Genomic DNA, 12925 nt, shown 5'->3' with positions numbered 1-12925 from the left:
TGGGGAAACCATGAAACCGTGACGCTGGCTCTTCTTTAGGAACTGGCTGTGTGATCAAGTAGAAACATGTTACCATGTACCACTGTCTGTCCCAGAATGTCCATGTTGATGCATCCCTATGTAACAGTATAGCTTCCTTCCCTCTCCTCGCCCCTACCTGGGCTCGAACCAGGGACCCTCTGCACACATCGACAACAGCCACCCTTGAAGCATCGTTACCCATTGCTCCACAAAAGCCACGGCCCTTGCAGAGCAAGGGGAACAACTACTTCAAGGTCTCAGAGCGAGTGACGTCACCGATTGAAATGCTATTAGCGCGCACCCCGCAAACTAGCTAGCCATTTCACATCAGTTACACCTACATTTGGGTAATTTACTCTGTTTCGATGGGCATCTAAATAAAATAGGCCTATTGAACTGTGTCTCTGTGTAGGCTACAGTACGTATTTGTATACTGAATCCCTATGTGTATATTATGGACTGTGTCTGTTCAGGGAGAAGCCCTGTAATCCCTTTAGAGTCCCTATAGAAGGAGACCACTGGAACATCTAAAACTCACCTTGGCATTTCCTGCCTTTTCCTCAGCCAGGCTTCTATGCTGTAATCTGGGTTTAGGTCCACTGCCCGCTGAGAGCTCTTCGAGATGATACTACCCAGAAGGAATCTCATTTCTGGCCTCAGATAAAGAGATCACCCGTTCAGATTACGTGAACCGTCAGACACTCTAAACCCTCAGCCCTTATCGAAGTGTTATTGAATTGTAATCTCAACTAACCGTAAAACAACGGAAACCCTCAGCCTTTATCGAAACATTTCAATAATGTTATCTCAGACTCTGCAGGATGGTCAGGGGTTCGTTCAACAGCTGTTCACAGGGGGAGGGAGTGAGGTGGGGGAGGAGGTAGAACAGAGGGCTGAGGGAGGGTATATTTATCATCTGTGTTCAACAGGGGGGATAACGAGGTGAATGCACTCCAGATGGATTGTGAATGCGTGGGAGAGTGTGTGTGTGTGTGTGGCAGCAGTGCCTACGGAGGCAGTTGGCAGAGAGTCTGCTCTGCTTCAAGGCCAGATTCTCAGGCAGAAAACTCAGTCCGGGAAGAGAGAGAGAGAGTGAGAAAAAGAGAACGAGAAAGTAGAGCGCTTACTGAGACACAATAGACATGTTCACTATAACCTGCCATCACCCCACCTCTACATTCATCCACCTCTGTGTACCCATCCTTTCCTCCCCTAAATCCCCTTTAATCTTTCTCCTTCTCCATTTTCTTCCTCTCCCTTATCTCTCCTCTCTTCTCCTCGTCTGTCCTCCCCCTCACTCTCTGTGTATATCTCTGATTCATACCATCCTACATTGGCATCCATGTGTCTCCATATTTAGTCCTCTCTTTCCTTCCACTTCCTCCTCTCATCCTGTCACTGGAGTGACACCAACACTCATCATCCAGCTCATGTCTTTCCATCCGTCCTTCTCTCCGTCAGACCACTGCCGCTAATCACTAGCAGCTAGCTACTTTAATCTATCACTGTTTTCTGGTCATCTCTGTTGTTCTTCCCTTTCCCCCTTTTCATTCCTCCTTTCATTTGCTTAATCTCTGTCCCCCCTCTCTCTCAAATGGAAGTGATTTATAAAAGGCCTGTGTTTGAACAGATGGGTAATACACCACACCTTGTTGAGCATAGAGGGTCATTACCAGGGTTGCTAAAGTTTGATGTGGGAATTGGGAATCCAACTACAGGCAGTTCAATTATGTTTCTTACCCCGTTTGCCTTCACCATTCCAGGGTTTATGGGTTTGCCTGATTTGTCAGGTGCTATTTGAAAATACGGTGAACAAATGTTCTTACATAATAAAATCTGAATTGGAATTATTTGTATGTTTATTTTTTATTTTTATTTTTTTTATTTCACCTTTATTTAACCAGGTAGGCTAGTTGAGAACAAGTTCTCATTTGCAACTGCGACCTGGCCAAGATAAAGCATAGCAGTGTGAACAGACAACAACACAGAGTTACACATGGAGTAAACAATAAACAAGTCAATAACATGGTAGAAAAAAGAGAATCTATATACAATGTGTGCAAAAGGCATGAGGTAGGCAATAAATCGAATAATTACAATTTAGCAGATTAACACTGGAGTGATAAATCATCAGATGATCATGTGCAAGAAGAGATACTGGTGTGCAAAAGAGCAGAAAAGTAAATAAATAAAAGCAGTATGGGGGTGAGGTAGGTAAATTGGGTGGGTAGTTTACAGATGGACTATGTACAGCTGCAGCGATCGGTTAGCTGCTCGGATAGCAGATTTTTAAAGTTGTTGAGGGAGATAAAAGTCTCCAACTTCAGAGATTTTTGCAATTCGTTCCAGTCGCAGGCAGCAGAGAACTGGAAGGAAAGGCATCCAAATGAGGTTTTGGCTTTAGGGATGATCAGTGAGATACACCTGCTGGAGCGCGTGCTACGGGTGGGTGTAGCCATCGTGACCAGTGAACTGAGATAATGCGGCACTTTGCCTAGCATAGCCTTGTAGATGACCTGGAGCCAGTGGGTCTGACGACGAACATGTAGCGAGGGCCAGCCGACTAGGGCATACAGGTCGCAGTGGTGGGTCATATAAGGTCCTTTAGTAACAAAACGGATGGCACTGTGATAAACTGCATCCAGTTTGCTGAGTAGAGTATTGGAAGCTATTTTGTAGATGACATCGCCGAAGTCGAGGATCGGTAGGATAGTCAGTTTTACTAGGGTAAGTTTGGTGGCGTGAGTGAAGGAGGCTTTGTTCCGGAATAGAAAGCCGATTCTAGATTAGATTTTGGATTGGAGATGTTTGATATGAGTCTGGAAGGAGAGTTTGCAGTCTAGCCAGACACCTAGGTACTTATAGATGTCCACATATTCTAGGTCGGAACCGTCCAGGGTGGTGATGCTAGTCGGGCGTGCGGGTGCAGGCAGCGAACGGTTGAAAAGCATGCATTTGGTTTTATTAGCGTTTAAGAGCAGTTGGAGGCCACGGAAGGAGTGTTGTATGGCATTGAAGCTCGTTTGGAGGTTAGATAGCACAGTGTCCAGGGAAGGGCCGGAAGTATACAGAATGGTGTCGTCTGCGTAGAGGTGGATCAGGGAATCGCCCGCAGCAAGAGCAACATCATTGATGTATACAGAGAAAAGAGTCGGCCCGAGAATTGAACCCTGTGGTACCCCCATAGAGACTGCCAGAGGACCGGACAACATGCCCTCCGATTTGACACACTGAACTCTGTCTGCAAAATAGTTGGTGAACCAGGCAAGGCAGTCATTAGAAAAACCGAGGCTATTGAGTCTGCCGATAAGAATATGGTGATTGACAGAGTCGAAAGCCTTGGCCAGGTCGATGAAGACGGCTGCACAGTAATGTCTTTTATCGATGGCGGTTATGATATCGTTTAGTACCTTGAGCGTGGCTGAGGTGCACCCGTGACCGGCACGGAAACCGGATTGCACAGTGGAGAAGGTACGGTGGGATTCGAGATGGTCAGTGATCTGTTTGTTGACTTGGCTTTCGAAGACCTTAGCTAGGCAGGGCAGGATGGATATAGGTCTGTAACAGTTTGGGTCCAGGGTGTCTCCCCCTTTGAAGAGGGGGATGACAGCGGCAGCTTTCCAATCCTTGGGGATCTCAGATGATACGAAGGAGAGGTTGAACAGGCTGGTAATAGGGGGTGCGACAATGGCAGCGGACAGTTTCAGAAATAGGGGGCCCAGATTGTCAAGCCCAGCTGATTTGTATGGGTCCAGGTTTTCCAGCTCTTTCAGAACATCTGCTATCTGGATATGGGTAAAGGAGAAGCTGGGGAGGCTTGGGCGAGTAGCAGCGGGGGGGCGGGGCTGTTGGCCAAGGTTGGAGTCGCCAGGTGGAAGGCATGGCCAGCCATTGAGAAATGTTTGTTGAAGTTTTCGATTATCACGGACTTATCAGTGGTGACCGTGTTATCTAGCCTCAGTGCAGTGGGCAGCTGGGAGGAGGTGCTCTTGTTTTCCATGGACTTTACAGTATCCCAGAACTTTTTGGAGTTAGAGCTACAGGATGCAAATTTCTGCTTGAAAAAGCTGGCCTTTGCTTTCCTGACTGACTGCGTGTATTGGTTCCTGACTTCCCTGAACAGTTGCATATCACGGGGGCTCTTCGATGCTATTGCAGTTCGCCACAGGATGTTTTTGTGCTGGTCGAGGGCAGTCAGGTCTGGAGTGAACCAAGGGCTATATCTGTTCTTGGTTCTGCATTTTTTGAACGGAGCATGCTTGTCTAATATGGTGAGGAAGTAACTTTTAAAGAATGACCAGGCATCCTCAACTGACGGGATGAGGTCAATATCCTTCCAGGGTACCCGGGCCAGGTCGATTAGAAAGGCCTGCTCGCAGAAGTGTTTCAGGGAGCGTTTGACAGTGATGAGGGGTGGTCGTTTGACCGTGGACCCGTGGCGGATACAGGCAATGAGGCAGTGATCGCTGAGATCTTGATTGAAGACAGCAGAGGTGTATTTGGATGGCAAGTTGGTCAGGATAATGTCTATTAGGGTGCCCATGTTTACAGATTTAGGGTTGTACCTGGTGGGTTCCTTGATGATTTGTGTGAGATTGAGGGCATCAAGCTTAGATTGTAGGACTGCCGGGGTGTTAAGCATATCCCAGTTTAGGTCACCTAACAGAACAAACTCTGAAGCTAGATGGGGAGCGATCAATTCACAGATGGTGTCCAGGGCACAGCTGGGAGCTGAGGGGGGTCGGTAGCAGGCGGCAACAGTGAGAGACTTATTTCTGGAGAGATTAATTTTTAAAATTAGAAGTTTCGAACTGTTTGGGCATAGACTTGGAAAGTATGACAGAACTTTGCAGGCTATCTCTGCAGTAGATTGCAACTCCTCCCCCTTTGGCAGTTCTATCTTGACGGAAAGTGTTATAGTTGGGTATGGAAATCTCAGAGTTTTTGGTGGCCTTCCTAAGCCAGGATTCAGACACAATGTAATGGGGTATTGTGTGTTTTTATCAATTGTATGTAATCCACAGAGAATAAGAGTCGGGGTAAAAAAAAGTGGGAAAAGAACTGCCATCAAAGTGCCTTAAAGTATAAATATTGTATATATTTTTCCCAAATTTTTCCCAAAGATTTTGAGATGTGAAGAATTCAGACAGGAAAAGACAACCACTAAGCGTGTGTGTGTGTGCGTGCGTGCGTGCGTGCGTGCGTGCGTGCGTGCGTGCGTGCGTGCGCGCTACAGTATGAACAAAATGATCACATAGCCGACACACAGTTTCTCCAGTGTAGCAATTGCATTTTAAATAAAGAACACACTGTTGTTTGGAAAGAAGTGGTTACAATTGTGTCATGAAACGCTCATTTTTGTTCAAATGAGTCTATTTGTCCACTGTAGGTTTGGTGCACATAGTAACCTACAGTGCCTTTAGAAAGTATTCACACCCCTTGAATTTTTCCACCTTTTCTTGTGTTACAGCCAGAATTTAAAATTGATAAAAACACACAATACCCCATAATGTCAAAGTGGAATTATGTTTTGAAAATTAATCAAAAATGAACATCTGAAATGTCTTCAACCCCTTTGTCATGGCAAGCCTAAATATGTTCAGGAGTAAAAATGTGCTTAACAAGTCAGATAATACGTTGTATGGACTCACTGTGTGCAATAATCTAGACCCCTACAAATCTGCCGGGCTAGACAATCTGGACCCTCTCTTTCTAAAATTATCTGCTGAAATTATTGCAACCCCTATTACTAGCCTGTTCAACCTCTCTTTCGTGTCGTCTGAGATTCCCAAAGATTGGAAAGCAGCTGCGGTCATCCCCCTCTTCAAAGGGGGGGACACTCTTGACCCAAACTGCTACAGACCTATATCTATTCTACCCTGCCTTTCTAAGGTCTTTGAAACCCAAGTTAACAAACAGATTACCGACCATTTTGAATCTCACCGTACCTTCTCCCCTGTGCAATCTGGTTTCACAGCTGGTCATGGGTGCACCTCAGCCACGCTCAAGGTCCTAAACGATATCATAACCGCCATCGATAAGAGACATTACTGTGCAGCCGTATTCATCGACCTGGCCAAGGCTTTCGACTCTGTCAATCACGGCATTCTTATTGGCAGACTCAACATCCTTGGTTTCTCAAATGATTGCCTCGCTTGGTTCACCAACTACTTCTCCGATAGAGTTCAGTATGTAAAATCGGAGGGCCTGTTGTCCGGACCTCTGGCAGTCTCTATGGGGGTGCCACAGGGTTCAATTCTCAGGCCGACTCTCTTCTCTGTATACATCAATGATGTCGCTCTCGCTGCTAATGATTCTTTGATCCAACTCTACGCAAACATCACCATTCTGTATACCTCTGGCCCTTCGTTGAACACTGTGTTAACTAACCTCCAGATGAGCTTCAATGCCATACAACTCTCATTCTGTGGCCTCCAACTGCTCTTAAATGCAAGTAAAACTAAATGCATGCTCTTCAACCGATTGCTGCCCGCACCTGCCTGCCAGTCCAGCATCACTACTCTGGACGGTTCTGACTTAGAATATGTGGAAAACTACAAATACCTAGGTGTCTGATTAGACTGTAAACTCTCCTTCCAGACTCACATTAACCTGTCTAGGACTGGGGAACCCCTCGCCAACAGCCAATGAAATTGCAGAGCGCCAAATTCAATCAACAGAAATCTCATAATTCAACTTTCTCACACATACAAGTATTAGATACCATTTTAAAGATACAATTCTCGTTAACCCAACCACAGTGTACGATTTCAAAAAAGCTTTTCGGCGAAAGCACAACATATCATTATGTTAGGTCAGCAACTAGTCACAGAAAGCATACAGCAATTTTCCAACCAAAGAGAGGAGTCACAAAAAGCAGAAATATTGATAAAATTAATCACTAACCTTTGATATTCTTCATCAGATGACACTCACGGGACAACATGTTACACAATACATGTATGTTTTGTTCGATCAAGTTCATATTTATGTCCCAAAACCTCAGTTTACATTTGGCTTTGCCTCCAAAACATCCCGTGAATTTGCACAGAGCCACGTCAAATCACAGAAATACTCATAATAAACATTAATAAAAGATACAAGTGTTATTCACAGATTTAAATATATACTTCTCCATAACCTGTCTGGCTCTGGCGTTCCGCCAGCGGAACTCCTCCCACATTCCACTGAAAAGGCAGAGCGCGAAATTCAAAAGATATTTTTTAGAAATATTTAACTTTCACACATTAACAAGTCCAATACAGCAAATGAAAGATACACATCTTGTGAATCCAGTCAACATGTCCGATTTTTTAAATATTTTACAGCGAAAATACCATATATATATTTATGTTAGCTCACCACCAAATACAAAAAAGGACAGACATTTTTCACAGCACAGGTAGCATGCACAAAGCCAACCTAACTAACCAAGAACCAACCAAACTAACCAACAAACAACTTCATCAGATGACAGTCTTATAACATGTTATTCAATAAATCTATGTTTTGTTCGAAAAATGTGCATATTTCAGGTATAAATCATAGTTTACATTGCAGCTACAATCAGAAATTGCACCGAAAGCAGCCAGAATAGTTACAGACACCAACGTCAAATACCTAAATACTCATCATAAAACATTTCTGAAAAATCGATGGTGTGCAGCAAATGAAAGACAAACATCTTGTGAATCCAGCCAATATTTCCGATTTTTTTAAGTGTTTTACAGCGAAAACACAATATAGCATTATATTAGCTTACTACAATAGCCTACCACACTACCGCATTCATTCATCAAGGCACGTTAGCGATAGCAATAGGCACGTTAGCGATAGCGAATAAACCAGCAAGATATATCATTTTTGACTAACCTTGATAAGCTTCATCAGATGACAGTCCTATAACATCAGGTTATACATACACTTATGTTTTGTTCGAAAATGTGCATATTTAGAGCTGAAATCAGTGGTTATACATTGTGCTAACGTAGCATCTTTTTCCCACAACGTCCGGACACTTTTTCTGACACACATATTCTGATCAAATAACTATTCATAAACATAACAAAAAAATACATGTTGTATAGGAAATGATAGATACACTAGTTCTTAATGCAATCGCCGTGTTAGAATTCTAAAAATAACTTCATTACGACATCCAGCTTAGGTATAGCGAGAGAGTACCCAAAAGCTGGGCGCAAACGACTAGCACAACATGTTCGACAGATATATGAAATAGCATCATAAAATGGGTCCTACTTTTGCTGATCTTTCATCAGAATGTTGTACAAGGGGTCCTTTGTCGGGAACAATCGTTGTTTGGATTTAGAACGGCCTTTTTCCCTCTCGATTTAGCAAGCACACTTGCCAAGTGGCGCGAATCTCTCCATCGTCAACAAACTCAGAGAACGGAACACGGCAAAACTCCCGAATAAATTTCAATAATCTGATTAAACTATATTGAAAAAACATACTTTACGATGATACTGTCACATGTATCAAATAAAATCAAAGCCGGAGATATTAGTCGTCCATAACGACAGCTTATCAGAAGGCAAATCCAGGTCCCTTCTCGCGCTCTTCAGAAAACAGGAAACTGGTGACACGTCATGCCAAGAGCTATTATTCAAGCCCAGATCAAGTTACACACTCAATTTCTTCTCTCACTGCTTGTCGACATCTAGTGGAAGACGTATGAAGTGCATCTAAACTAATAAATATCAAGGACTTTAATAGGCAGCCCCTAGAAGAGTGCATCGATTTCAGATTTTCCACTCCCTGTCAGGAAGTTTGCTGCAAAAGGAGTTCTGTTTTACTCACAGATATAATTCAAACGGTTTTAGAAACTAGAGAGTGTTTTCTATCCAATAGTAATAATAATATGCATATTGTACGAGCAAAAATTGAGTACGAGGCCGTTTAAATTGTGCACGATTTTCCCCCAAAGTGAAAACAGCGCCCTCTGTCCTCAACAGGTTAACCTGTCTAGGACTAGCGGCACCCCCCACCCCCACTGAAAAGGCAGAGCCGCGAAATTCAAAAAAAAATAAATTTTTTAAATATTTAACTTTCACACATTAAAGTCCAATACAGCTAATGAAAGACACAAATCTTGTGAATCCAGCCAACATGTCCGATTTTTAAAATGTTTTACAGGGAAGACACAATATGTAAAGATGTAAATCTATTAGCTAAACACATTAGCATAATCCACCATCTTTTCTTTGTCCACCAACACCAGTAGCTATCACCAATTCGGCTAAACTAAGATATTGATAGCCACTAACCAAGAAAAGATTCTCATCAGATGACAGTCTGATAACATATTTATGGTATAGGATAGGTTTTGTTAGAAAAATGTGCATATTTCAGGTAGATGTCATAGTTTACAATTGCACCCACCGTCACAAATGGACTAGAATAAATACAATGAGCAACGTGTTTACCTAACTACTAATCATCAAACATTTTGTAAAAATACACAGCATACACTAATCGAAAGACACAGATCCTGTGAATACAGACAATATTTCAGATTTTCTAAGTGTCTTACAGCAAAAACACAATAAATCGTTATATTAGCATAGCACATGTGCAAACATTACACCAGCATTGATTCTAGCCAAAGAGAGCGATAACGTAAACATTGCCAAAATATATTAATTTTTTCACTAACCTTCTCAGAATTCTTCAGATGACACTCCTCTAACATCACATTACAACATACATATACAGTTTGTTCGAAAATGTGCATATTTAGCCACCAAAATCATGGTTAGACAATGAGAAAAGTAGCCCAGCTGGTCAGAAAATATCCTGCGCCATATTAGACAGTGATCTAGTCGTATACATAAATACTCATAAACGTGACAAAAAAAATATAGGGTGGACAGCGATTGATAGACAATTTAATTCTTAATACAATCGCGGAATTAAATTTTTTAAATTATCCTTACTTTTCAATACAGTTTGCGCCAAGCGAAGCTACGTCAAACAAGATGGCGTCCTAAGCCATTAACATTTTTCGACAGAAACACGATTTATCATAATAAATTGTTCCTACTTTGAGCTGTTCTTCCATCAGAATCTTGGTCAAAGAATCCTTTCTTGGGTCTAATCGTCTTTTGGTCGAAAGCTGTCCTCTTGCCATGTAGAATGCCCATTGCGTTCGGCATGAACTGGAAGCATGCCCAGAGATTCACAGTGTCTCAGAAATAAATGTCCCAAAATCGCACTAAACGGGTATAAATTGCTATAAAACGGTTTAAATTAACTACCTTATGATGTTTTTAACTCCTATAACGAGTAGAAACATGACCTGAGAAATATTACTGTCTCCACTAATGCTTGGAAAAAGAACGGGTCGGTGCCCACTGTGCGTCCGACGCAGCAGGAAAGGAGTGCCTACCTACACGTGTTTTTCATTTATAGTGGCTGTGATTGCGCAATCCACACCATTCAAATCGTACAGGGGCCAAAATGTGTGAAATCTGACTCCATGTCAGGGAAATTGCTGTAGAATGAGTTCTGTTCCACTCAGAGACAAAATTTCAACGGCTATAGAAACTATAGACTGTTTTCTATCCAATAATAATAATAATATGCATATTGTACGATCAAGAATTTTGTAGGAAGCCGTTTCAAAAATTACACGATTTCCATAAATAGTGACAACAGCACCCCCTAGCCTCAACAGGTTAATGCAACCGCTGTGTCAGATTTCAAAAAAACCATGCAATAATCTGAGTACGGAGCTCAGAGACCAACACAACCCAAGAAGATATCCGCCATGTTGGAGTCAACATAAGTCAGAAATAGCATTATAAATATTCACTTACCTTTGATGATCTTCATCAGAATGCACTCCCAGAAATCCCAGTTCCACAATAAATGTTTGATTTGTTCCATAAAGTCAATCATTTATGTCCAAATTCCTCCTTGTTATTCGCGCGTTCAGTACACAATCTAAACTCACGACACGCGGGCAGGTCCAGGCAAAAGTTCAGTCGAAAAGCCATATTACAGTCCGTAGAAACATGTTAAACGAAGTATAGAATCAATCTTTAGGATGTTTTTAACATAATTCTTCAATAATGTTCCAACCGGAGAATTCCTTTGTCTGTAGAAAAGCTATGGAACAGAGCTCGCTCTCACGTGAACGAGTGTCACGAGCTCAAAGCATTCTGACAGACCTCTGACTCATTCCCCTCTCATTCGGCCCCACCTCACAGTAGAAGCACCAGACAAGGTTCTAAAGACTGTTGACATCTAGTGGAAGCGATATGAAGTGTAACATGACCCATATCCCACTGTATCTTCAATAGGGAATGAGTTGAAAAACGATCAACATCAGATTTACCACTTCCTGGTTGGATTTATTCTCAGGTTTTTGCCTGCCATATGAGTTCTGTTATACTCACAGACATCATTCAAACAGTTTTCAGAGTGTTTTCTATCCACATATACTAATGATATGCATATATTAGCAACTGGGACTAAGTAGCAGGCAGTTTACTCTGGGCACGCTTTTCATCCAAACGTGAAAATGCTGCCCCATAACAAGTTAAACATCTCCAATCCAAAATTACATCTAGAATCGGCTTCCTATTTTGCAACAAAGCATCCTTCACTCATGCTGCCAAACATACCCTCGTAAAACTGACCATCCTACCGATCCTCAACTTCGGCGACGTCATTTACAAAATAGCCTCCAACACTCTACTCAACAAATTGGATGCAGTGCCATCCGTTTTGTCACCAAAGCCCCATATACTACCCACCACTGCGACCTGTATGATCTCGTTGGCTGGCCCTCGCTTCATACTCGTCGCCAAACCCACTGGCTCCAGGTCATCTACAAGTCTCTGCTAGGTAAAGCCCCGCCTTATCTCAGCTCAATGGTCACCATAGCAGCACCCACCCGTAGCACGCACTCCAGCAGGTATATCTCACTGGTCACCCCCAAAGCCAATTCTTCCAGTTCTCTGCTACCAATGACTGGAACGAACTGCAAAAATCTCTGAAGCTGGAGACTCTCACCTCCCTCACTAGCTTTAATCACCAGCTGTCAGAGCAGCTCACAGATCACTGCACCTGTACATAGCCCATTTGTAAATAGCACATCAATCTACCTCATCCCCATACTTTATTTATTTATTTATTTATGTATCTAGCTTCTTTGCACCCCAGTATCTCAACTTGCACATTCATCTTCTTCACATCTTACCATTCCAGTGTTTAATTGCTATATTGTAATTACTTTGCCACCATGGCCTATTTATTGCCTTACCTCTCTTATCCTACCTCATTTGCACATGCTGTATATAGATTTTTCTACTGTATTATTGATGGATGTTTGTTTATTCCATTTATAACTCTGTGCTGTTGCATGTGTCGAACTGCTTTGCTTTATCTTGGCCAGGTCGCAATTGTAAATGAGAACTTGTTCTCAACTAGCCTACCTGGTTAAATAAAGGTGAAATATAATTTAAAAAATGGTGTTTAACATTATTTGTTAATGACTACCTCATCTCTGTACCCCACACATACAATTATCTGTAAGGTCCCTCAGTCGAGTAGTGAATTTCAAGCACAAATTCAACGACAAATACCAGGGAGGTTTTCCAATGCCATTCATTTTAATTACACTTTGTAACACCACAAAATGTGGAATAAGTCAAGGGCTGTGAATTCTTTCTGAAGGAACTGTATGTATGTGTACTGTCTGTGGAACTAGTATTGTGTGTGTGTGTTGCATGTTGTGATTGTTTGAACACAATAGTAAACATCACTCTCTTCTTTCTCAGGTGATATCACTCAGAAGGGATATGAGAAGAAAAAGACTAAACTTCTGCTTCCCTTCTTCATGCAAACAGGTAAGAAACATTGACCTATCCTCTTATCC

At 42.3% G+C, this 12925-nt stretch overlaps 1 protein-coding gene across 8 annotated transcripts in view; it reads left to right on the top strand.

Annotated features, from left to right (window-relative positions):
• Positions 1-12925, top strand: part of LOC129815452 (disco-interacting protein 2 homolog B-A-like) — an 84123-nt gene that overhangs the window by 28766 nt on the left and 42432 nt on the right. For all 8 annotated transcript variants that reach the window (XM_055869305.1, XM_055869302.1, XM_055869307.1 and 5 more), the window contains exon 2: positions 12828-12896. In XM_055869305.1, coding sequence (XP_055725280.1) covers positions 12828-12896 — 69 coding nt within the window. The remainder of the gene's footprint in view (positions 1-12827; positions 12897-12925) is intronic.

Source organism: Salvelinus fontinalis, chromosome 18 (assembly GCF_029448725.1).
Source record: "Salvelinus fontinalis isolate EN_2023a chromosome 18, ASM2944872v1, whole genome shotgun sequence".
In the NCBI taxonomy this organism is placed as follows: domain Eukaryota; kingdom Metazoa; phylum Chordata; class Actinopteri; order Salmoniformes; family Salmonidae; genus Salvelinus; species Salvelinus fontinalis.
This window is presented reverse-complemented; position numbering and strand designations above follow the sequence as displayed.